This window comes from Salvelinus alpinus, chromosome 30 (assembly GCF_045679555.1).
Source record: "Salvelinus alpinus chromosome 30, SLU_Salpinus.1, whole genome shotgun sequence".
Taxonomy (NCBI): Eukaryota; Metazoa; Chordata; class Actinopteri; order Salmoniformes; family Salmonidae; genus Salvelinus; species Salvelinus alpinus.
In genome coordinates this window covers 36,703,150-36,729,149 of record NC_092115.1, presented here as the reverse complement: position 1 = coordinate 36,729,149, position 26,000 = coordinate 36,703,150, and the positions used below count along the sequence as shown (strand labels likewise).

Below are 26,000 nucleotides of genomic sequence, written 5' to 3'. Positions count from 1 at the left end.
TGAAAAACATCCCCACAGCATGATGCTGCCACCACCATACTTCACCGTAGGGTTGGTATTGGCCAGGTAATGAGCGGTGCCTAGTTTTCTCCAGACATGATGCTTGACATTCAAGCGAAAGAGTTCAATCTTGTTTTCCTCAGACCAGAGAATCTTGTTTCTCATGGTCTGAGAGTCCTTTAGGTGCCTTTTGGCAAACTCCAAGCAGGATGTCGTGTGCCTTTTACTGAGGAGTGGCTTCCGTCTGGCCACTCTACCATAAAGGCCTGATTGGTGGAGTGTTGCAGAGATTGTTGTCCTACTGGAAGGTTCTCTAATTTCCACACAGGAACTCTGGAGCTCAGTCAGAGTGACCATCGGATTCTTGGTCACCAACCTGACCAAGGCCATTCTCTCCCGATTGTTCAGTTTGGCCAGGCGGCCAGCTCTAGTGCTCTGACATGCACTGTCAACTGTGGGACCTTATATAGACAGGTGTGTGCCTTTCTAAATCATGTCCAATCAATTAAACTTACCACATATGGACTCCAATCAAGTTGTAGAAACATCTCAACGATGATCAATGGAAAAAGGATGCACCTGAGCTCAATTTCGAGTCTCATAGCAAAGGGTCTGAATAAATATGTAAATAAGGTATTTCTGTTTTAATTTTTTTTTATACATTTGCAAAAAAATCTATAAACCTGTTTTCGCTTTGTTAAAATGGGGCATTGTGTGTAGATTGATGAGGAAAACAATTTATTTTATACATTTTAGAGTACGGCTGTAACGTAACAAATTTAGAAAAAAGTGAAGGGGTGCCGAATGCACTGTATGTACATGATGGTCTGTGTATAGACAGTATAGACAGTACAGTGGCTTGCGAAATGATTCACCCCCTTGGCATTTATTTTTATTTTGTTGCCTTACGACCTGGAATTAAAATGGATTTTTGGGGGCTTGTATCGTTTGAGTTACACAACCTGCCTACCAATTGAAGATGCAAAATATTTTTATTGTGAAACAAACAGGAAATAACAGAAAACTTGAGCGTGCATAACTATTCACCCCCCCCCCCCCCCCTCAAAGTCAATACTTTGTAGAGCCACCATTTGCAGCAATTACAGCTGAAAGTCTCTTGGGGTATGTATATATAAGCTTGGCACATCTTGCCACTGGGATATTTGCCCATTCTTCAAGGCAAAACTGATTCAGCTCCTTCAAGTTGGATGGGTTCTGCTGGTGTTCAGCAATCTTTAAGTCATACCACAGATTCTCAATTGGATTGAGGTCTGGGCTTTGACTAGGCCATTCCAAGACGTTTAAATGTTTCCCCTTAAACCACTCGAGTGTTGTTTTAGCAGTATGCTTAGGGACATTGTCCTGCTGGAAGATGAACCTCCGTCCCAGTCTCAAATCTCTGGAAAACTGAAACAGGTTTCCCTCAAGATTTTCCTTGTATTTAGCGCCATCCTTCAAATCTGACCAGTACCTCAGTACCTGCCGATGAAAAACATCCCCACAGCATGATGCTGCCACCACCATGCTTCACTGTGGGGATGATGTTCTCGGGGTGATGAGAGGTGTTGGGTTTGCGCCAGACATAGCGTTTTCCTTGATGTTCAAAAAGCTACATTTTAGTCTCATCTGACCAGAGTACCTTCTTCCATATATTTGGGGAGTCTCCCACATGCCTTTTGGCGAAAACCAAACGTTTTTGCTTAATTTTTTCTTTAACAATGGCTTTTTTCTGGCCACTCTTCCGTAGAGCCCAGCTCTGTGGAGTGTATGGCTTAAAGTGGTCCAATGGACAGATACTCCAATCTCCGCTGTGGAGCTTTGCAGCTCCTTCAGGGTTATCTTTGGTCTCTTTGTTGCCTCTCTGATTAATGCCCTCCTTGCCTGGTCCGTGAGTTTTGGTGGGCAGCCCTCTCTGGCAGGTTTGTTGAGGTGCCATATTCTATGCAATTTTTAATGATGGATTTAATGGTGATCCGTGGGATGTTCAAAGTTTCTGATTTTTTTTTATAACCCAACCCTGATCTGTACTTCTCCACAACTTTGTCCCTGATCTGTTTGGAGAGCTCCTTGGTCTTCATGGTGGCGCTTGCTTGGTGGTGCCCCTTGCTTAGTGGTATTGCAGACTCTGGGGCCTTTCAGAACAGCTGTATATATACTGAGATCATGTGACACTTAGATTACACATAGGTGGACTTTATTTAACTAATTATGTGACTTCTGAAGGGAATTGGTTGCACCAGATCTTATTTAGGGGCTACATAGCAAAGGGGGTGAATACACACATATGCACGCACCACTTTTCCGTTTCTTTTGAATTTAGATTTTTTTTTAATACGTTTTTTTTTTCATTTCACTTCACCAATTTGGACTATTTTGTGTATGTCCATTACATGAAATCCAAATAAAAATCTATTTCAATTACAGGTTGTAATGCAACAAAATAGGAACTACGCCAAGGAGGATGAATACTTTTGCTTGGCACCGTATATGAATAGAAAAGGTGTGTACAGCAGTAGTTATATAGGATGAGCCTTGACTAAAATACAGTATGTACATAAGAAGTGGGTAAAACAGCATGTAAACATTATTAAAGTGACCAGTGTTCAATGACTACTTATATAGGGCAGCGGTCTCTAAGGTACAGGGTAGATTACCGGGTGGTAGCCAGCTAGTAACAGTGACTAAGTTCAGGGCAGACATATTCTGATTGCGAAGGGAAGTAAGCATGATGTTTCTTTCATCTGCTGCAGTAAGTTTCCTTGTCCAACCCCTGCGTCTACGTTCCTCAACGTTGCCTGTTTCAGTTGATGATTGTGTTTCAACCTACATATTGAATTGATGATCATTAGCACCTGTTTGGTATAATTGTTTAATAATACACCTGACTATATGCCTACAAAATCCTTGACTTTATGCAAGTGTACCTAGACGAATTTATGCTGTTTTGAATGCAAAGGGTGGTCAACCAAAATATGGATTTGATTTAGATTTTTCTTCTGTTCACTCACTTTGCATTTAGTTAATTCATAAATATAAACTACTAACATGTCTGTTTTTGAAAGCGTTCTTACTTTACAGCATTTATTCACACCTGCCTAAAACTTTTGCACAGTACTGTACAGTCGTGGCCAAAAGTTTTGAGAAGGACACAAATATGAATTTCCACAAAGTCTGCTGCCTCAGTGTCTTTAGATATTTTTTGTTACATGTTACTATGGAATACTGAAGTATAATTACAAGCATTTCATAAGTGTCAAAGGCTTTTATTGACAATTACATGAAGTTGATGCAAAGTGTCAATATTTGCAGTGTTGACCCTTCTTTTTCAAGACCTCTGCAATATGCCCTGGCATGCTGTCAATTAACTTCTGGGCCACATCCTGACTGATGGCAGCCCATTCTTGCATAATCAATGCTTGGGGTTTGTCAGAATTTGTGTGTTTTTGTTTGTCCACCTGCCTCTTGAGGATTGACCACAAGTTCTCAATGGGATTAAGGTCTGCGGAGTTTCCTGGCCATGGCCCCAAAATATCCATGTTTTGTTCTCCGAGCCACTTAGTTATCACTTTTGACTTATGGCAAGGTGCTCCATCATGCTGGAAAAGGCATTGTTCATCACCAAACTGTTCCTGGATGGTTGGGAGAAGTTGTTCTCGGAGGACGTGTTGGTGTAACAGTATAACTTTAAACCGTCCCCTCGCCCCGACACGGGCGCGAACCAGGGACCTTCTGCACACATCAACAACAGTCACCCACGAAGCGTCGTTACCCATCGCTCCACAAAGGCCGCGGCTCTTGCAGAGCAAGGGGAAACCCTACTTCAGTCTCAGCGCAAGTGACGTAACCGATTGAAACGCTATTAGCGCGTACCCGCTAACTAGCTAGCCATTCACATCCGTTACACTCACCCCCCTTTCAACCTCCTCCTTTTCCGCAGCAACCAGTGATCCGGGTCACGGCACCAATGTAACAGTATAACTTTAAACCGTCCCCTCGCCCCGACACAGGGACCCTCTGCACGCATCAACAACAGTCACCCACGAAGCGTCGTTACCCATCGCTCCACAAAGGCCGCGGCTCTTGCAGAGCAAGGAGCAACACTACTTCTAGGTTTCAGAGCAAGTGACGTAACTGATTGAAACGCTACTAGCGCGTACCCGCTAACTAGCTAGCCATTTCACATCCGTTACATTGGTACCATTCTTTATTCATGGCTGTGTTCTTAGGCAAAATTGTGAGTGAGCCCACTCCCTTGGCTGAGAAGCAACCCCACACATGAATGGTCTCAGGATGCTTTACTGTTGGCATGACACAGGACTGATGGTAGCGCTCTCCTTGTCTTCTCCAGACAAGCTTTTTTCCGGATGCCCCAAACAGTCAGAAAGAGAATTCATCAGAGAAAATTACTTTACCCCAGTCCTCAGCAGTCCAATCCCTGTACCTTTTGCAGAATATCAGTCTGTCCCTGATGTTTTTCCTGGAAATAAGTGGCTTCTTTGCTGCCCTTCTTGACACCAGGCCATCCTCCAAAAGTCTTCGCCTCACTGTGCGTGCAGATGCACTCACACCTGCCTGCTGCCATTCCTGAGCAAGCTATGTACTGGTGGTGCCCCAATCACACAGCTGAATCAACTTTAGGAGACTGTCCTGGCGCTTGCTGGACTTTCTTGGGCACCCTGAAACCTTCTTCACAACAATTGAACCGCTCTCCTTGAAGTTCTTGATGATCCGATAAATGGTTGATTTAGGTGCAATCTTACTGGCAGCAATATCCTTGCCTGTGAAGCCCTTTTTGTGCAAAGCAATGATGACGGCACGTGTTTCCTTGCAGGTAACCATGGTTGGCAGAGGAAGAACAATGATTCCAAGCACCACCCTCCTTTTGAAGCTTCCAGTCTGTTATTCGAACTCAATCAGCATGACAGAGTGATCTCCAGCCTTGTCCTCGTCAACACTCACACCTGTGTTAATGAGAGAATCCCTGACATGATGTCAGCTGGTCCTTTTGTGGCAGGGCTGAAATGCAGTGGAATTTCTTTTGGGAGATTCAGTTAATTTGCATGGCAAAGAGGGACTTTGCAATTAAATGCAATTCATCTGATCACTATAACATTCTATAACAATAACATTCTGGAGTATATGCAAATTGCCATCATACAAACTGAGGCAGCAGACTTCGTGAAAATTAATATTTGTGTCATTCTCAAAACTTTCGGCCACGACTGTATATGTCAGAGCGGCATTGGACTAAGATACAGTGGCATAGTATAGAGTACAGTATATACATATGAGATGGGTGATGCAATATTTACAAACAATTAAAGTGACTAAGATACCGTAGAATAGTATAGAGTACAGTTTACACATATGAGTAATGCAAGATACAGAGACATTATTAAAGTGGTATAGTGTTTCATTTCCTTGAAGTGGCTAGTGATTCCTAATCTATGTCTACAGGCAGCAGCCTCTGATGTGCTGGAGATGGCTGTTTAACAGTCAGTGGTGTAGTCTAGAACACAATACAGTATATACAGTGCATACAGTTGAAGTCGGAAGTTTACATACACTTAGGTTGGAGTCATTAAAACTCATTTTTCAACCACTCCACAAATGTCTTGTTAACAAACTATAGTTTTGGCAAGTCGTTTAGGACATCTACTTTGTGCATGACACAAGTCATTTTACCAATAATTGTTTACAGACAGATTATTTCACTTATAATTCACTATGTCACAATTCTAGTGGGTCAGAAGTTTACATGTACTAAATTGACTGTGCATTTAAACAGCTTGGAAAATTCCAGAAAATGATGTCATGGCTTTAGAGGCTTCTGATAGGCTAATTGACATCATTTGAGTCAATTTGAGGTGTACCTGTGGATGTATTTCAAGGCCTACCTTCAAACTCAGTGCCTCTGCTTTACATCATGGGAAAATGAAATGTCCTCTGGTCTGATGAAACAAAAATAGAACTGTTTGGCCATAAGGACCATCGTTATGTTTGGAGGAAAAAGGGGGAGGCTTGCAAACCAAAGAACACCATCCCAACCGTGAAGCACGTAGGTGACAGCATCATGTTGTGGGGGTGCTTTGCTGCAGAGGGACTGGTGCACGTCACAAAATAGATGGCATCATGAGGCAGGAAAATTATGTGGATATGTTGAAGTGACATCTCAAGACATCAGTCAGGAGGTTAAAGCTTGGTCGCAAATGGATCTTCCAAATGGACAATGACTCCAAGCATACTTCCAAAGTTGTGGCAAAATGGCTTAAGGACAACAAAGTCAAGGTATTGGAGTGGCAATCACAAAGCCCTGACCTCAATCCTATAGAAAATTTGTGGGCAGAACTGAAAAAGCTTGTGTGAGTAAGGAGGCCTACAAACCTGACTCAGTTACACCAGCTCTGTCAGGAGGAATGGGCCAAGATTCACCCAACCTATTGTGGGAAAGTTGTTGAAGGCTACCCGAAACGTTTGACCTAAGTTAAACAATTTAAAGGCAAAGCTACCAAATACTAATTGAGTGTATGTAAACTTCTGACCCACTGGGAATGTGATAAAATAAATAAAAGCTTAAATAATCATTATTTCTACTATTATTCTGACATTTCACATTCTTAAAATAAAGTGGTGATCCTAACTGACCTAAGACAGGATTTTTTTACTAGGATTAAATGTCAGGAATTGTGAAAAACTGAGTTTAAATGTATTTGGCTAAGGTGTATGTAAACTTTCGACTTCAACTGTATGAAATGGGGGATGCATGTGGAGTGCATGTGGAATAGTGTGGAGTGTGGTTTATACATAGAAGATGAGTAATGCTAGATACGGAACATTATTAAAGTGGCTAGTGATCCATTTCTAAAAGTGGCCAGTGATTCCTAGTCTATGTCTGTAGGCAGCCGCCCCTGATAGGCTCGTGATCGCTGTTTAGCAGTCTGGTGGGCTTGAGATAAAAGCTGTTTCTCAGTCTCTCGGTTACAGCTTTGATTCACCTGTACTGACCTCGCCTTCTGAATGATAGCAGGGTGAACAGGCAGTGGCTCGGGTGGTTGATGTCATTGATGATCAATTGCCATACAAGGCGGTGATACAGCCCAACAGGATGTTCTCAATTGTGCATCTGTAAAAGTTTGTGAGGGTTTTAGGTGTTGAGCAAAATTTCTTTAGCCTCCTGAGATTGAAGAGGCGCTGTTGCGCCTTCTTCATCACACCGTCTGTGTGGGTGGACCATTTCAGTTTGTCAGTGATGTGTACGCCAAGGAACTTGAAGCTTTCCACCTTCTCCACTGTGGTCCCATCGATGTGGATAGGGGGGTGCTCCCTCTGCTGTTTCCTGAAGTCCACGATCATCTCCTTAGATTTGTTGACATTGAGTGAGAGGTAATATTCCTGGCATCACACTCCCAGAGCCCTCACCTCATCGTTGTTGGTAATCAAGCATACTACTGTTGTGTCGTCTGCAAACTTGATGATTGAGTTGGAGGCGTGCTTGGCCACGCAGTCATGGGTGAACAGGGAGTACAGGAAGGGGCTGAGTACGTACCCTTGTGGATCAGCGAAGAGGGGGTGTTGTTTCCTACCTTCACCACCTGGGGGCGACCCGTCAGGAAGTCCAGGACCCAGTTGCACAGGGTGGGGTTCAGACCCAGGGCCTTAAGTTTGATGATGAGCTTAGAGGGTACTATGGTGTTGAATGCTGAGCTATAGTCAATATTAAGCATTCGTACATAGGTTTTCCTCTTGTCCAGATGGTACAGGGCAGTGTGCAGTGTGGTGGTGATTGCATCGTCTGTGGATCTATTGGGGCGGTAAGCAAATTGAGGAAGGTCTAGGGTGGCAGGTATATAAACAAACAAAATACTGCAGAGTTGCTTAAGAGCTAGTCGCAATGCTGCCATCTCCGTTGGCGCCATCATGTCTCCATTTGTAGTCTCCAATTGTAGTGGGTCTAGGGCAGGTTTGGGCAATTATGGTCCTCGGGGGCCTGATTGGTGTCACACTTTTCCCCCATCCATAGCAAACACACCTGATTTAAACTAATTGCATTTTTAACTGAAGATCATGATTAGTTGATTATTGGATTCAGGTGTGTTAGCTGGGACTGGGTCAAAAGTGTGACAACAATCAGGCCCCCGAGGACTGGAGTTGCCCAGGCCTGGTCTAGGGTGTTGGGTAGGGTGGAGGTGATATGATCCTTAACTAGACTCTCAAAGCACTTCATTATGACAGAAGTGAGTGCTACAGAGCAATAGTAATTTAGTGCAGTTACCTTCGCTTTCTTGGGTACAGGAACAATGGTGGATATCTTGAAGAAAGTAGGGACAACAGACTAGGGAGAGATTGAATATGTCCGTAAACACTCCAGCCAGATGGTTTGCACATGTACGGAGAATGAGAGCTTTACAGTCCTCGTGAGCGGCGGTGGCCTGCTTCAGCGGCACTGTATTTTTCTTGAAGGAGGCGAAGAAGGTGTTTAGCTTGTCTGTGAGCAAGGCGTCGGTGTCAGCAACGTGGCTTGCTTTCCCTTTATAATCTGTGATTGTCTGTTGTCCCTGCCACATACGTCTCGTGTCTGAGTTGTTGAATTTCAACTCCACTTTGTTCCTGTACTGTCGTTTTGCCTGTTGGATTGCCTTACGGAGGGAATAGCTGGACTATATGTACTCATCCATGTTCCCAGTCACCTTGCCGTGGTTAACTGCGGTAGTTCACGCTTTCAGTTTTGTGCGAATGCTGCCATCTATCCATGTTTTTTGGTTTGGATAAGTTCTAATCGTCACAGTGGGAACAACATCCTCTATCCACTTCCTGATGAACTCAGTCACAGAGTCAGTGTATACGTTAATACTACTCTCAGAGGCAACCGGGAACATATCCCAGTCTGCATGATCAAAACAAACTTTAGGTATACATTCTGATTGGTCAGACCAATGTTGAACAGTCCTTAACACGGTTACTTCCTGTATACGTTTCTGCTTATAGGCGGGGAGGAGCAGAATGGAGGCGTGATCTGATTTTCCGAAGGGAGGGAAGGGGAGGGCCTTATAGCCGCCCCGGAAGGGGGAGTAGCAATGGTCAAAAGTGCCCTATGAACAAGTAGCACAGGAGATGTGTTGATAAAACTTCGGTAGTATTTTCCTCAGATTTCCTTTATTAATGACCCCAAATACAATAAATGCGGCCTCAGGATATGCGGTTTCCAATTTGCACAAAGTCCAGTGTAGTTCTTTGAGATCCGTTGCGGTGTCGGCTTGGGGGTGAATATCCATGGCAGTGACTATGACCGAAGATAATTCACTCGGGTGGTAATGCGGACGGCATTTGAGGGTGAGGTATTCCAGATCGGGAGAACAAAAGGACTTCAGTTCCTGTACATTACCACAATCACAACATGAGCAGTTAATCAGGAAACATACAACTCCACATGTATTTTTCCTAGAGAGTTCTTTCTTCCTTTCTGCTCAATGGCTAACAACCGAGCATATCCCATATGCTGCAAAAACACCTCTGTCATTCTAGTAGCCAATGCACTCACTACCTGGTTATATTTTGAGAAAACCATCACAAAAATACAAAACAAGTTTTGTGAATGTTAAAAAGAGCTTGGGCTGGTATCTCATTTTCTTATCATCAGGATATTAATTCCTTGGACCATGTTGATCATGTTCTGCTTTGCGTAGAAGTTACATTTCAATAGCATCCACTTCATGGGCAATAACAAAGGTGAATGCCATGCCTGCCATTGTCGCGTTTCCTAGAAATAGCTGTCGGTGGATATGTACCTCCTCCAGCTTTACTTGTCGACTTCCGTCGGCATCCGTCTACAGACGGCTACTTTCGGCTGACCACTCAAACGCGCCCATAGACATTAAGGTTAACTTTCTCAGGCAGGATGAGAATTACGACATCCTTTGCTAGTTACAACTATTTCATCATGATCCTTAGAAAAAAAAATGTGCCATAGAGAGCAATAGTAATGGTGTCTTTTTGAAGGCACTAACTCCGCCATGAACAAAGCCTATAGGAAAATTCATGGAGTTTTTGTAGTTTTTTTTGATAAACACTGAAAATAAGGTATGTGGTAAACACAGGTTTAGGATATCTTATATGTTTTGTTTAATCAGATAATCTTAATCAGCTAACATCACTTTCTGTGATTTTTTAAAACCATTTATGTTATTTAGAAAGCATAAAAAGGCTTCATAATTCATAAAGGTCATGTTAACTGAACGACATTATCTCATAGAACAAAACTTATAAGATCTCATAAGTCTGTGTTAACCTCAGACCTTATTTTCGTTGTTTATTCCAAAACTCTATTCTTTACCCATACATTTTCCCCATAGGAATGCCTGAACGAACCAGACATAAATCATGTCCTATTTTTAGGACTACAAGCCTGAGTGCTCTATAGAAATAAATAGTAATGGCGTCTTTTTGTAGGCACTAACTCTGACCGACATGGTGGAGTTAGTTAATGACTTTTTGGATAAACGCCGAAAATAAGGTGTGTGGTAAACACAGTTTTAGGATATCTTATACGTTTTCTTCTATGAGATAATCTTGTGTTAACATCAGACCTTATTTTCGGAGTTTATTCTAAAAACCTATTCTTTCACCATTCATTTTTCCCATATGGCTGAGCGAACCAGGTCACAGATTTCTGGGTTTTAGGACTACACGCAAAGACAGAAACTCTCTGCTCAAGCTTCCAATTCTCATTCATGCCACAAGGTGGTAGACTATACGGAGCGCTTCAAATTAAAATAATTCCGGCTTCATGCGCCATTGGGAGTGTTCCCATAGCGCTGACGTCATCCACGTAGTCCTATCTCTTGGTTTTAATATCTATGGTTTCACAGCGTTGTTTCTGAAACCAGGAAGATGGGTTTGAAATCGTCGAAATGGGCTATAATATTCTTAATTTGTTGGCTTTACAAAAGTAAGTTTACCCTTTGTTTATAATACTAGCTACATACGTTCAGTTACCTATAATTACCGTTTTAGTTTGGCTTAGCAAGTTATCCTCTTTGTTGGGCTATTGCATTGGCTATTTCCATTGTAACTCGTAGCTAACGTTACTGTAAATGGTATAGTAGCTAGCTTAGAGCCCAAGGCTACATCTAAATTCTAGCCAGTTACAACGATAATGATGACAGTGAGGTCATATTTTTACCCCATTACACTCTTCGACAAACACAATTAACGTTATGTAGCTAGTTTGTTGAAGTTCCGTATGAGATGCACTTAGCTAGGTTAGCCAGCTGGCTAGTTAACGCGATTGTAAAACTGATAGCTACTGTAACTCGTGATCTTAAGTCAAACAGTGAGTGGGTGGCTATACAGGCATTATAGGCTTCAGGATGACTGGATGAAAGCACATTGGATGTGTAGCAATATGGTTAGGTGTCTTGGGAATGGGAATACATGACTACAGAAACTGGCCACTTCAATTGTATTTTTCTTTTGTCTTTCAGATGTGAGCTGTAACTCTGTTGAGCAGAAGATTTATGTGGAGCTGAATAACACTGTACCATGCGTTCGACTGCTCAATGCTACACATCAGATTGGCTGCCAGTGTGAGTGACATAGCATGACACACACTGGATTTCTTTGTAGAAGGAATGTGGGTGTCATTTCCAGTGACTTTTTAAAAGAACATTCTACTCCAAAATGAATTAAAATCTAATGGATGACAAAACCATCTATCTCTAGCCCCCCCCCCCCCCCCTTCCCAGTATTTCCTATATGTTCAATTAAAACACTGTCCGTTTCTAAGAATTTGTAAAATACTTATTTGCATAAAATGGACAGAGACCAGTCTCATAATTAATCAGTAGCGTTTATTTTCGAGAGCTCTGATCATAGTACAATTTACATCAGGTTATATAATAAAAATGACGTCATAGGTTTTTAAAATGCCCTTCCTCCTCTCGGATACAATGGCAATATAGTTCACAAGCCTTCCCACATTGTCTGCCACCTGTTAAACAATCTACTACTAGCCCAAGGTCTCTCCTCTCCCTGGGTAGAGACAGAATGTCCTGTAAGGAACACAGCATTCCAGCCAGTCTGACGATAGCTCCATTCGTTTCTAACAAGGAACAGAAAGTCCTTGTTCTAATTCTTGACTAACACTACACACATTATATTCATTATTATGATTATAATAAGATTCATACATCCACACAGTAACATAGTAGTATTCTGTTTAGTTATAGGTTAAATGTATACATAATTTAGTCATTATTCATAAAAATCCCATAACAGTTATGTACAGATGCATTGATCTGTAAGCTGCTCTGATAGCTGATGCCTAAAGTTAGTGAGGGAGATATGAGTCTCCATCGTCAGTGATTTTTCCAATTCGTTCCACTCATTGGCAGCAAAGAACTGGAAGGAAAGGTGGCCAAAGGAGGAATTGGCTTTGGGGGTGACCAGTGAAATATACCTGCTGGAGCGCGTGCTACGGGTGGGTGCTGCTATGGTGACCAGTGAGCTGAGATAAGGCAGGGCTTTACCTAGCAAAGACTTATAGATGACCTGGAGCCAGTGGGTTTGGCGACGAATATGAAGCGAGGGCCAGCCAACGAGATCATACAGGTCGCAGTGCTGGGTAGTCAATGGGGCTTTGGTGACGAAACAGATGGCACTGTGATAGACTGCATCCAATTTGCTGAGTAGAGTGTTGGAGGCTATTTTGTAAATGACATCGCCGAAGTCAAGGATTGGTAGGATAGTCAGTTTTACGGGGGTATGTTTGGCAGCATGAGTGAAGGAGGCTTTCTTGCAAAATAGGAAGCCGATTCTAGATTTAATTTTGGATTGGAGATGCTTAATATGAGTCTGGAAGGAAAGTTTACAGTCTCACCAGACACCTAGGTATTTGTAGTTGTCCACATATTCTAAGTCAGAGCCGTCCAGAGTAGTGATGCTAGGCAGGCGGGCAGGTGAGGGCAGCGATCGGTTGAAGAGCATGCATTTAGTTTTACTTGCATTTAAGAGCAGTTGGGAGGCCACGGAAGGAGAGTTGTATGGCATTGAAACTCGTCTGGAGGTTAATTAACAGTGTCCAAAGAAGGGCCAGACGTATACAGAATGGTGTCGTCTGTGTAGAGGTGGATCAGAGAATCACCAGCTGCAAGAGCGACATCATTGATGTATACAGAGAAAAGAGTCGGCCCGAGAATTGAACCCTGTGGCACCCCCATAGAGACTGCCAGAGTTCCGGACAACAGGCCCTCCGATTTGACACACTGAACTCTGTCTGAGAAGTATTTGGTGAACCAGGCGAGGCAGTCATTTGAGAAACCAAGGCTATTGAGTCTCCCGATAAGAATGTGGTGATTGACAGAGTCAAAAGCCTTGGTCAGGTCAATGGATACGGCTGCACAGTATTGTCTTTTGTCGATGGCGGTTATGATATCGTTTAGGACATTGAGCATGGCTGAGGTGTACCCATGAACAGCTCGGAAACAAGATTGCATAGCGGCGAAGGTACGGTGGGTCTTGCCCAGCTGATTTGTAGGGGTCCAGATTTTGCAGCTCTTTCAGAACATCAGCTATCTGGATTTGGGTGAAGGAGAAATGGGGGAGGCTTGGGCAAGTTGCTGTGGGGGATGCAGAGCTGTTGACTGGGGTACATTTACATTTAAGTCATTTAGCAGACGCTCTTATCCAGAGCGACTTACAAATTGGTGCATTCACCTTATGATATCCAGTGGAACAACCACTTTACAATAGTGCATCTAACTCTTTTAAGGGGGGGGGGGTTAGAAGGATTACTTTATCCTATCCTAGGTATTCCTTAAAGAGGTGGGGTTTCAGGTGTCTCCGGAAGGTGGTGATTGACTCCGCTGACCTGGCGTCGTGAGGGAATTTGTTCCACCATTGGGGTGCCAGAGCAGCGAACAGTTTTGACTGGGCTGAGCGGGAACTGTGCAATAGGGTAGGGGTAGCAAGCATGGCCAGCCGTTGAAAAATGCTTATTGAAATTCTCGATTATCGTGGATTTATCGGTGGTGACAGTGTTTCCTAGCCTCAGTGCAGTGGGCAGCTGGAAGGAGGTGCTCTTATTCTCCATGGACTTTACAGTGTAACAGAACTTTTTGGAGTTTGTGCTACAGGATGCAAATTTCTGTTTGAAAAAGCTAGCTTTTGCTTTCCTAACTGCCTGTGTGTATTGGTTCCTAACTTCCCTGAAAGGTTGCATATCGCGGGGGCTATTCGATGCTAATGCAGTACGCCACAGGATGTTTTTGTGCTGGTGTAACAGTACTCTTCTTGCGTTGTGTACAATCAATCATCGACACAAACTCCAACTTGTAGCACCAGTCATGGAGCTTTATTCTGATAGAAACAGCACAAAATTGCACGTCATGCAATGCACGGCTCACCATCCAACTCTGCACTCACGCACGCTGGTTTGGGGCTTGTTCACTGGGCAATGTAGTTACCAAAATAATACAACAATTACAATATACAATATAATAATTTGAACAATGTACCTGATAGAAACAGCACAAAATTGCACGTCATGCAATGCACGGCTCACCATCCAACTCTGCACTCACGCACTGTACAAAATATATAACCCCCCCCACCAGACACAGTAAGTTGCTAGCTAGTATTAGCTGGAATTCTCTACAACAAAATGCACAACAAATATTCACCAAAAAACGCTGCATCTTATGTGTGATGTTCGAATAACATTTACAAACAAATTGATATAGATTGCACATTTAAATCATCACTTGGGAGTATAAAAATCACTTTTGACGTACAGTGCTTTGCAACCAACAACTTACCGCAGGTTTGGTGCTTGTTCACTGGGACGATTCTAACTGAAACATCCTCCCTCGTAAGCAAGCTATGCAAACCAGCCAATAAGATGCCATGTTGAGTAGGTGAAGGCAAGACAAAACCAAAAACCCATTGGTTTAACAATAAAGTGGCAAGGGGAATCACCAATATAACCCTGTTACACTGGTCAAGGGCAGTTAGGTCTGGAGTGAACCAAGGGCTATATCTGTTCCTGGTTTTAAAAAAATTGAATGGGGCATGCTTATTTAAGATGGTGAGGAAAGCACTTTTAAAACCTCTTGAAGCTAGGGGGCAGTATTTTTATGTTTGGAAAAATAACGTTCCCAAAGTAAACAGCCTATTTCTCAAGCCCAGATGCTAGAATATGCATATAATTGGCAGATTAGGATAGAAAACACTCTAAAGTTTCCAAAACTGTCAAAATATTGTCTGTGAGTATAACAGAACTGATTTTGCAGGCGAAAACAAGAGGAAATCCAACCAGGAAGTGCCTCTTATTTTGAAAAATCCCTGTTCCATTGCCTGCCTTTCCTCCATTTTAAAGGGATATCAACCAGATTCCACAGGGTGTGAACAGTCTTTAGACATAGTGTCAAGCTTTTATTCTGAAAAATGAGAGAGATTTATCACATCGCGTCAGTGGACTGCCAGATGTCCTTCGATTAGTTCATGCGCGCGACAGTGGTGGCTAGACATTTTCTTTCTCGCTTGTATTGAATAGTTTACCGTTCGGTTGAAATATTATCGATTATTTATGTTAAAAACAACCCGAGGATTGATTGTAAAAAATAAAATAAAAAAACATTTGACATGTTTCTACGAACTTTACGGATACAATTTGAAATTTGTCTGCCCGTCATGACCTGCACGAGCCTGTGGATTACTCAACAAAACGCGCCAACCAATGGAGGTTTTTGGATATAAAAATAATCTTTATCGAACAAAACAAACATTTATTGTGTAACTGGGAGTCTCATGAGTGAAAACATCTGAAGATCATCAAAGGTAAGCGATTAATTTTATTGCTTTTCTGACTTTCGTGACCAAGCTACTTTGCTGCTAGCTGTTTGTAATGTTTTGTCTACTGATCGATGTCCTCACACAAATGCTTGGTTTGCTTTCGCTGTAAAGCTTATTTTCAAAATCTGACACGCCAGGTGGGTTAACAACAAGCGAAGCTGTGTTTTGGTATATTGCACTTGTGATTTCATGAAAACTTAATATTTTTAGTAATTTAATTTGAATTTGGCACTCTGCAATTCAGCGGATGTTGACGAAAATGATTCCGCTAAAGGGATCTGTGCGCCAAGAGGTTTTAAAGAATAACCAGGCATCCTCTACTGACGGAATGAGGTCAATATCTTTCCAGGATACCCAGGCCAGGTTGATTAGAAAGGCCTGCTCGCTGAAGTGTTTTAGGGCGTGTTTGACTGTAATGAGGGGTGGTCGTTTGACCACGGACGCCGGCAATGAGGCAGTGATCGCTGAGATCCTGGTTGAAGCCTGCATGGAGCGGAGAGAAAATGTTGCAGTTTTTCAAGAACTTTTTTTCTGCAATTCTACACATTTTGCCATGGCTAATTTTGTGTTTTTATGCTCAAACAACAAAATCAACAAGGACCCCAATTTGGGAATGTGGCCTGCGTGCCCGGTCGGTAATCCGTCCATGCCAATAGTACTCCTAAATTCATAGTCTATTTTATTGGTTTCATTGTTTTAGCTTTTATTTTGGTGATTTCTAGTTCTTAAAAGTTGAGATTATAAAAAAATATATAGGTCAATTATCTTTTCTACAAACTTTCTGACAGGCTTAAGTTTACACTGAACGCATTTTTCCCTCCTGAAAATGTATAATTTTTTTTTTATGTGGGTGGCGGCAACAATTTAGCAGCAGCGGTATGCTAAATTAATACAGGGGAAACACTGACTGTGGTTTCTAACCAAGCATTACTTTTCGTAATGCTGGAATACAGATTGAAGATTTGCATACTAAGACAAGCGTTTTTTCTATCCTGTGTGTCAGCCTCGATATCAGGTGATACAGGTGTGATCCATGTCTTGGAGTCTGAGGCAGATCTCGAATGGCCTTTGAGCAAAGGACCCAATCCTCCTTATATGGTTCTGTTGGAATCATCCCTCTTCACCAGGTAGGCTACACACACAGCCAAAAACATTTTAACACACTCACTCACAGTGAGTATTGTTCATCACAGCCGCACAATGATATGATCCATGTCCTAGTAGCCCCGTCACGCTCAAGGATTGTCTTCTCTCTACAGGTCCATCATGATGAAGATGAAGAATGAATCCAATAGGGTAGCTGGGGTTGCAGTGGTGGTCCCAAATACTAGCCCACCAGAGTTCTCGCCACACACGACATGTCCCAATGAGAACACAGGTAGGTGGATCAGACGTTAGGACTCCAGTCCGTCAAAATGATTAGAGTACCAGTCAAAAGTTTGGACACACCTACTCATTCAAGGGTTTTTCTTTTTTCTCTTTTTTTACTATTTTCAACATTGTAGAATAATAGTGAAGACATCAAAACTATGAAATAACACATGGAACGATGTAGTAACCAAAAAAGTGTTAAACAAAATAAATGTTATATTTGAGTTTCTTCAAAGTAGCCACCCTTTGCCTTGATGACAGCTTTGCACACTCTTGGCATTCTCTCAACCAGCTTCATGAGGTGGTCACCTGGAATAAATTTCATTTAACAGGTGTGCCTTGTTAAAATGTCATTTGTGGAATTTCTTTCCGAAATGCGTTTGAGCTAATCAGTTGTGTTGTGACAAGGTAGGGGTGGTATACAGAAGATAACCCTATTTGGTAAAAGACCAAGTCCATATCATGGCAAGAACAGCTCAAATATGCAAAGAGAAACGACAGTCCATTACTTTAAGACGTGAAGGTCAGTCAATCCGAAAAATTTGAAGAACTTTGAACATTTCTTCAAGTGCAGTCGCAAAAACCATCAAGCGCTATGATGAAACTGGCTCTCATGAGGACTGCCACAGGAAAGGAAGACCGAGTTACCTCTGCTGCAAAAGATGCGTTCATTAGAGTTACCAGCCTCAGAAATTGCAGCCCAAATAAATGGTTCAGAGGAGACTGCGTGAATCAGGCCTTAATGGTTGAATTGCTGCAAAGAAAACACTACTAAAGGACACCAATAAGAAGAAGAGACTTGCTTGGGCCAAGAAACGTGAGCAATGGACATTAGACTGGTGGAAATCTGTCCTTTGGTCTGATGAGTCCAAATTTGAGATTTTTGGTTCCAACTTCCGTGTCTTTGTGAGATGCAGAGTAGGTGAACGGATTATCTCCGCATGTGTAATTCCCACCGTGAAGCATGGAGGAGGTGGTGTGATTGTGTGGGGGTGCTTTGCTGGTGACACTGTCAGTGATTTATTTAGAATTCAAGGCACACCTAACCAGCATGGCTACCACATCATTCTTCAGCGATTTCCCATCTGGTTTGTGCATAGTCCCACTATCATTTGTTTTTCAACAGGACAATGACCCAACACACCTCCAGGCTGTGTATGGGCTATTTGACCAAGAAGGAGATTGATGGAGTGCTGCATCAGATGACCTGGCCTCCACAATCAGCCGACCTCAACCCAATTTGAGATGGTTTGGGATGAGTTGGACCGCATAGTGAAGGAAAAGCATCCAACAAGTGCTCAGCATATGTGGGAACTCCTTCAAGACTGTTGGAAAAGCATTCCAGGTGAATCTGGTTGAGAGAATGCCAAGAGTGTGTCATCAAGGCAAAGGGTTGCTACTTTGAAGAATCAAAAATATATTTGGATTTAACACTTTTTAGGGGGGAATTACATGATTTCATATGTGTTATTTCATAGTTTTGATGTCTTCACTGTTAGTGTACAATGTAGAAAATAGTCAAAATAAAGACAAACTGTTGAATGAGTAGATGTGTCAACTTTTGACTGGTACTGTATGTGATCTTTTCTAACTGGGGTGCTTTTTAAACGTCATTTGTTTTACTTGGTTTACTTTTTCCTCAGGTGTATACTCTGACAACTATGGTCCTAATTTGGCACACTGTAACACTACTGTATGGAACCCTCTGGGGAACGGTCTATCCTATGAGGAATTTGACTTCCCTGTCTTCTCCCTGAAAGAAGACAACGAAACAGAGTTCATCAAACAGGTGAGGGATCACTTCAAGCTGTCACAACCCAGTCAGGATTAATATCATGTCACTTACTGTTAATGACCATTAACTGTCTTTATCCGAAGAACATCCTACAGTATTTCTGTGTATTGAAACTGTACCCTTCATTCTGATAAATGTATCCACTCTACTTGCAGTGCTACTTGGACCATAATCGCGCAGTGAACGGCAGTGCCCCGCAGTACCCTTTGTGTGCCATGCAGCTCTTCTCCCACATGCACGCAGTCACCAATACTCCAACCTGCATGAGACGCAACGACATCAACTTTAGCATCAACCCAGGTACACAAACAGCCACTGTCGTTAGCAGAGATGCATTATTGTTAGGGCCATGCTTTTTAGGCACTTTGCTTTTACCAGTATTTCCAGTTTTATCCACTAGGTTTGCTGCAGGTAGAAAATCCTAGGAAACATTCTTTAATTGTCTCCAATCAATCAAGGAATGTCTGGTTGTGCTTCTGTGTTTGGTGGGGGCAGGGCCGGTCCTGTACTTTCTGCCGCCCTAGCCGAGACAGAATCTGACACTCCCCCTCATAGGCCTATGCTACAAATGAAACACAATTTTTAACACATCTGGTTAGTAGGCTATATAATCTGTTCAATGTCAATAACAGCCTAATATTTTCTATCTGATTACATTGATAAAATCACCAATGCCCTGGACGTTCTGCCGCCCTAGGCGAGACAAAAATAATAACATCTTAGACATCCTTATGAAGCACGGCACTTTCAAAAGTTACCTTTGCACCCAGACAGAGGCTCTACTGACACAGAAAACTGTAAGCTTTAACTGCTGGCTACTCGTTTGTTGTATAACCCAACAACAGAAGTGCTTCCCTAAAAGCTGCCTGGGTTTAAACAAACATCTCTTTTCAGAAAGAGAAAAGCTCAATTAATAGGGACAGAATAGTCCTTTTTTTTTATCTCCTTGGATATTATAGGCGCAGTTTAGCTTCAGATTGTCATTGAGAGGAATCAATATATCCCCATATGCATCGGAGTCATGTCTTTCGCAGGCATTTTAGAGCTTGTTTCTACCATAAGGCATCACCAAGTTGAAGCATTGTTATAAACTCAGCAAAAAAAATTGTGTAAATCGTGTGTGAGCGGTGTGGTCAGCATGTAAGATGTTTGGTGCAGAATTTTTCAATTAAAAAATTTGCTTGAAAATGAGTCGTCTCTCGTTGAATGACAACAGACTTTACTGAAGAATCCCTACTCTTGATCAATCAGACAAAGGGGCGTAGACTTTGGATACCGATTTCTGATTGGGCACACATTTCTTTGTTGTTGAGGCAAACTGCCGACAAAAGCCTTACCAAAGTCCAAAGCGAACAAAATCGTCACAACATATACACAAACTCTTCCGAACTGTATCGGCTGGGAAGCATGCAGACGTCTTAAGCCATGGAAGGCGTACTCTGCGCATCTTGAATTGTGAGGTGCTCTACAAATAGTATTCCTTGCCAAATAATAGGCTTTGTGCGATTTAAGATTCACTGAGCTACACCTCGCCTGGCTCAGGCGATTTCCCTGCCCCCACCACCAAACACACACGTACAACCAGACATTGATTGATTGGAGACGGCTTGTGTCAATTTAATTAATGTGTGTAAATGTGGGAGGCGTATATCTGCAGATCTTAATCGCACAAAGCCTATTTGGGATTGTGGCTAGGTTTGTCAGCCGACTTTCTACCTGCAGCAAACCTAGTAGATAATGCTGGAAATAATGGTAAAAGCAAAGTGCAAAAAATAAAGTATAAAAACCATGGCTCTAATTATTGTGTATATGTGAATAGTTAGTATACACATTCCATCATGTACACTGAGTGATGATTCACCAGGTGAAAGCTATGATCCCTTTAAATACCAGTTAAATCCACTCCAATCAGTGTCGATGAAGGGGAGGAGACATGTTAACGAAGGATTTTTAAGCCTTGAGACATGGATTGTGAGACATGGAGGGTGAATGGGCAAGACAAAAGATTTAAGTGCTTTTGAACAGGGTGTGTCAAGAACTGCAACACTGCTGGGTTTTTCACAGTTTCCCGTGTGTATCAAGAATGGTCCACCACCCAAAGGACATCCGATCAACTTGACACAACTGTGGGAAACATTGGAGTCAACATGGGCCAGCATCCCTGTGGAACGCTTTCGACACCTTGTAATCCATGCCCCGAAGAATTGAGGCTCTTCTGAGGGCAAACGGGTATAACTTAATATTAGGAAGGTGTTCCTAATGTATTGTACACTCAGTGTATATCTCACTCACATATCTACCTCTCTCACAGAGATGGTGTGTGACCCTCTGGGTGATTATAATGTTTGGGGTTCCATTCGGCCCTATAACGACACCGTCTTGGGCCACAAGGAGAACGAGAGCGTTGTTATAGCAGCAGCCAGGGTAAGTGACACAAAGGCCTGCCTCCCTCTTACACATCTTGTCACATGTTCACAGATGTGTTAATGCTGTGTTCATAACCAAGTGGAAAGGTGGTAAATACCAGTTGGATGCTTTGAGCTTGTTGAGAAAACCAATTGGCTAATGGTCAACAAGCTACATCAACAATAAACTAAAAGTACAGCTATTTTGCTTGTAAAAAAAATGGTGTTCAAACCCCATGTTAATAGATTGCTTTTTAGAAATATTGTTTTGTTACATTTAACTGCAGATAATTCTGTTATCGTGGCCATTTCCTTAGTAGGTGAGGTCAGCATGTGGGAGAAGTCGGCGCTCAGGGATGATAGACGAGTTTCCCACTAGTAATTATGAGTTGGAGGTGTGTTCAAGTGGATTCTTCCCAGTCGTATGTGGTAAATACCACCTTCCCACTTGGTTATGAACGCAGCATAAGCCTTTTGGAATTTATGCAAAACGGTATACAAGACGAGCCACATTCCTGTGTGTGGTATACACATCTTGATTTAAGGAGTTTAAAAACTGCTTTGGTCATTTGCTCAGTACCATTTTCCTTCCTATACAATCCTTACATAGTTTTCTTTCTTGTTTGAAGTTCATGAGCAATTGACTGGACACCTTGCACTCTCCGTTTTTGTAGCTGGACAGCAGGGCATTTTTCTGGGAGGTTTCAACTGGAGCAGAGGGAAGTATCTCCGGGTTTGTCACTCTGCTTGCTGCTGCCCAGGCACTGCGTGAAGTCACTCACGAGGCCCCTCCCACACGGAATATCCTCTTTGCCTTCTTCCAAGGGGTGAGTTCCTTCTGTCTCCCTAAGCAAGTCAGTCTAGTATGTGTCAATTATGGTACACGAGTCCCATGTGGTCACTATCATATAGCAGTATTGTTTAGTGTTTTACTATATGAGCGAGGATGTTGATCGCTTATTCCTCTCTTTCAGGAAACCTTTGACTACATTGGCAGCTCTCGGATGGTTTACGACATGGAGAACGGCAAGTTTGTGATAGACCTGGACAATGTTCACTCAATACTAGAGATTGGTCAGGTAAGGACATGCGTATACAGTCTCATTGAATACTCAAACACACGCAGGCATATTTTTGTAAAACACATGGGTATACAATCAACCAATACTGAGTGATGGATCTTTTATGTTATTTGTAAGGTGGCCGTGCACAGTGGCACCAACCTCTTTCTCCACTCAGACCCTGTGTCCAGGAGTAACGACACTGTCAATGACGAGGTGAGGGAGGGTTTTCTTTTTCTTTCTTTGTGCCTCTTACCTGGGCCACCTGTTTTTTTTTTTCTATACTCTTTTTTAAAAATCCTTTCTCTCAACCCACTTTTCCCAACCTCTTACTCTGTTTCAGGTTAAGAATTTTGTGAAAAATTTACAGTCCTCCACGGCTGGGCTCAGCTTCTTATTGGTTGAGCCTAATGTCTCTCAGCCACTCCCACCCTCCTCCCTCCAGCGTTTCCTGCGAGCTCAGCCAATCCCAGGGATTGTGCTTGCAGACCACGAATCCGCTTTCAACAACAGGTGAGTCAGTGTTTGACTATGGTCTGTCGTTGCTGTTCATTTTTATTACGGCAATATTAATCTTGTCTGATTTCTTCATTAGTAGTGAGGAGGGTTCTGTCCTGTTTGCCCATGCACAGGTACTATGAGAGTTTTTACGACAATGCTGCTAACCTGAACCTGACCTATCCATCTTACTTGAGTCCAGAGGAACAGCTGGAGTTTGTGACTGAAACTGCAAAGGTATTCTTACCAGAGCAATCCCACTGATCCATCCATTGCAGTAGGTACAGTTGCCTTTACATCGTGATCCATTGTTACAATAATGTATTCTCCCTCCCTCCCTCTACTCTTTCAGTCCCTTACTGACGTGGCTACGGTGGTTGCACGTGCTCTCTACAAGCAGGCCGGGGGAGACGATTCCCTAGTCAACAACATCAAAGCAGACCCCAAAATAGTGAGACTCGATGAATGATTACCTGTTCAGCTGTTGTACATGTCAAACTGATCAGTCATACTGTTATAGTCTGTTATTTTCCATGACTGTCAATATTTCTGTTAACATAAGTCACTTGTTTATTCTCAGCATCTAAAATATTTTCAAATTTCAAGTTTTTGGGACAGTAAGCAGAATTATTTGACCAAACACTCAATCTCTCTCTCAGGTTACCCAGATGCTGTATGGGTTTCTGGTTAGTTCCAACAACAGTTGGTTTCAGGCAGTGATGGCCCCAGAACTAAAGAACATTCTCAGTGAGTTTTAGTTCACACCAGGAAACAGCCTTTAACCCTACAGAGGCAGTCTGCTTCTACCAATGTCATAAACACACATGCAGCTATGGAGCATGTGTACATGTTTACTAGTCAGACACACTTGCATCCATAAAGAAGGTATTGGGGTACTTGGGTCTTCATTGCTTTGTATTTTTCTGTCTCCTAGAGCCCAGCCCACCAGAGTACTATGTTGGTGTTGTCATGTCTTCCACTCCAACTCGTCTGGTCCAGTACCTCCTGGCCAATTTAACTGGAGCAGCCACCAACCTCACCCAGAGTCAGTGCCAGAAGCCAGATGAGCTGCCGAACGAGAGCAGACAGGTAGGTGTGCCGCTGGATCTGTCTGTCTGTGTGCAGATGGATAGATGTATAGCGTATCACTGTTTGCATCGGGAAAAAATAAAATAATATTGTTTATTTGTACACTATGGTGCTGGAATCCCACCACACTCATTCACTGTTTCTCTCGCAGATGTACTCCTATCTCTGGGTTCAGGGCGTTGTCCCACCCAACAGCACCCAGAGGGATTCTTTCTGCGTACGTGCATCGGTACGCCTGACCAAAGCAGTGTCCCCTGCCTTCGAGCTGAGAGAGTATGCTTCTAAAAACTATTCCACGTGGACAGAATCACGGTGGAAGTTCATCAAAGCTCGAATTTTCCTAGTAGCGAGCCGGGACTTGGAGGTAAAACTGCAGTCTTCTTACCTTCCATGATCCACATCTGTTTAATCAATTACAGTTGTGTTGCTTAGGTTCAAGTGATTTCTGTTTGAACCAGTTATCATGTTTAGGTAGGGAAATAGTGTCAAATTCATTGACAAGTACAATCATGTTTTTTTCCTACAGTATTCACCTCTTTCTTCCTCTTAATTTGTCTCTCATAGATGCTGACCTTAGGCGTGGGAGTGGCTGTGTTGTTCACATCCCTACTGGTGACATACTTCATCAGCACCAAGGCAGACGTCCTCTTCAGCTCCACGAGGGAACCCGCTAGCGCCGCCTATTGATTACCTCCAGGCGTTTTAACCTGTGACCAGCGACCACTACTCTCCCAACCAAACAGGAACAAACAGCATTTTTTTTTTTTTTTTTTAACACACGATAGGCAGACAGGCAAAGAAGTTAAGCAGAATAGATTGTTTTATCTGTGTGAGCCTGATGGACTTACACAGATGAGGTTTAACACATAACTGGAATTGACTGGCCCGGATGCATCCGGACTCATCAAGGTCAGATTGCACTGGTCTATGCCAGTGTAAAAGATGTTCATATTCATTTTTTTGTTCAGTCAAATAATGTTTTGTTTACTGTATCAATGAAGTAGGCGTTAAGCTTTGTTTGAATGTGTGTGCTTGCGTGCGTGCAGTGTGTGTAAGTGGGAGGTGAGTGAGTGCTTGCAAGCGTGTGCAAGTGTATATGTTGAGGATGCTGTTGTAGTATGTGCTTTACCTTTCTTTTCTCTGTCTGTAGTATACTGATCTATAATTTCTAGGGAGAATGAAACCTTACGTCTGGCAAATAGACTTTGGATGTGGGTTTAGCTGAATGACCACTACAGCTGTGTTCACACAGGCAGCCCAATTCTTATATTTACATCAGATCTTTTTCAGAGCTGATCTCATTGGTCAAAAGACCAATTAGTGAAGAAAATATCAGAATTGAGTGTCTGAACACATCCTGATATGCATTAAAATGTGTATATCAAAATGGTATTATTTTATTTTGTTTGCAGTCTATAAAAATCTACTTTGTTATTTTAAATCTATTAATAATTTGCAGGATCATGCCCCCCAGAGGTTTTTATGTATTGATGGAAATGTCAAATGATACGGGGTGTGTTTGTAAGTGAAGGTGATCTCTGACCAACTGGGGAATAAATGTGATTATTGCCTTGATAACTAAATAAACATGGCTTTTCCAATCCTCTAGTGTTGCTTCTCTACTCTCTCCGGGCATGTGGTGTAGTGCATGGCTTAGTATATGTGTTTTTTTTCCTTCTGAGGAGTAGTTCTACAATAGGCTACTACATCAGCCGTGAGGTTCCACAATAATAAAAAAGGGGGGGGGGGGTTAGGGTGTTACAGTTATTGCAAAATTCTGGGAACTTTCAATAAATTCCTTGGTTTTACAGAAATCCTGGTTGGAGGTTTCTGGATTTCCTGCTTATTCCCTCCTGGTTGCAATAATCCACCAACCAGGATGTCTGGAAAACCAAGGCATTTATTGAACATTTATTGGAATTTTGCAATTCTAGC

General features: G+C 42.5%; 1 protein-coding gene across 1 annotated transcript; it reads left to right on the top strand.

Moving 5' to 3' along the window:
* Positions 1-10,787: 10,787 nt before the first annotated feature.
* LOC139559539 (nicastrin-like) lies at positions 10,788-25,668 on the top strand. Its single transcript, XM_071375626.1, has 17 exons — positions 10,788-10,945; positions 11,481-11,582; positions 16,850-16,973; positions 17,106-17,224; positions 18,861-19,006; positions 19,168-19,312; positions 21,324-21,436; positions 22,092-22,244; positions 22,392-22,496; positions 22,617-22,694; positions 22,822-22,991; positions 23,111-23,213; positions 23,329-23,427; positions 23,636-23,723; positions 23,911-24,065; positions 24,217-24,429; positions 24,630-25,668. The coding sequence occupies exons 1-17, from the start codon at positions 10,888-10,890 to the stop codon at positions 24,750-24,752; spliced, it is 2,094 nt and encodes a 697-aa protein (XP_071231727.1). The 5' UTR covers positions 10,788-10,887; the 3' UTR covers positions 24,753-25,668.
* The last annotated feature ends 332 nt before the right edge of the window (positions 25,669-26,000 follow it).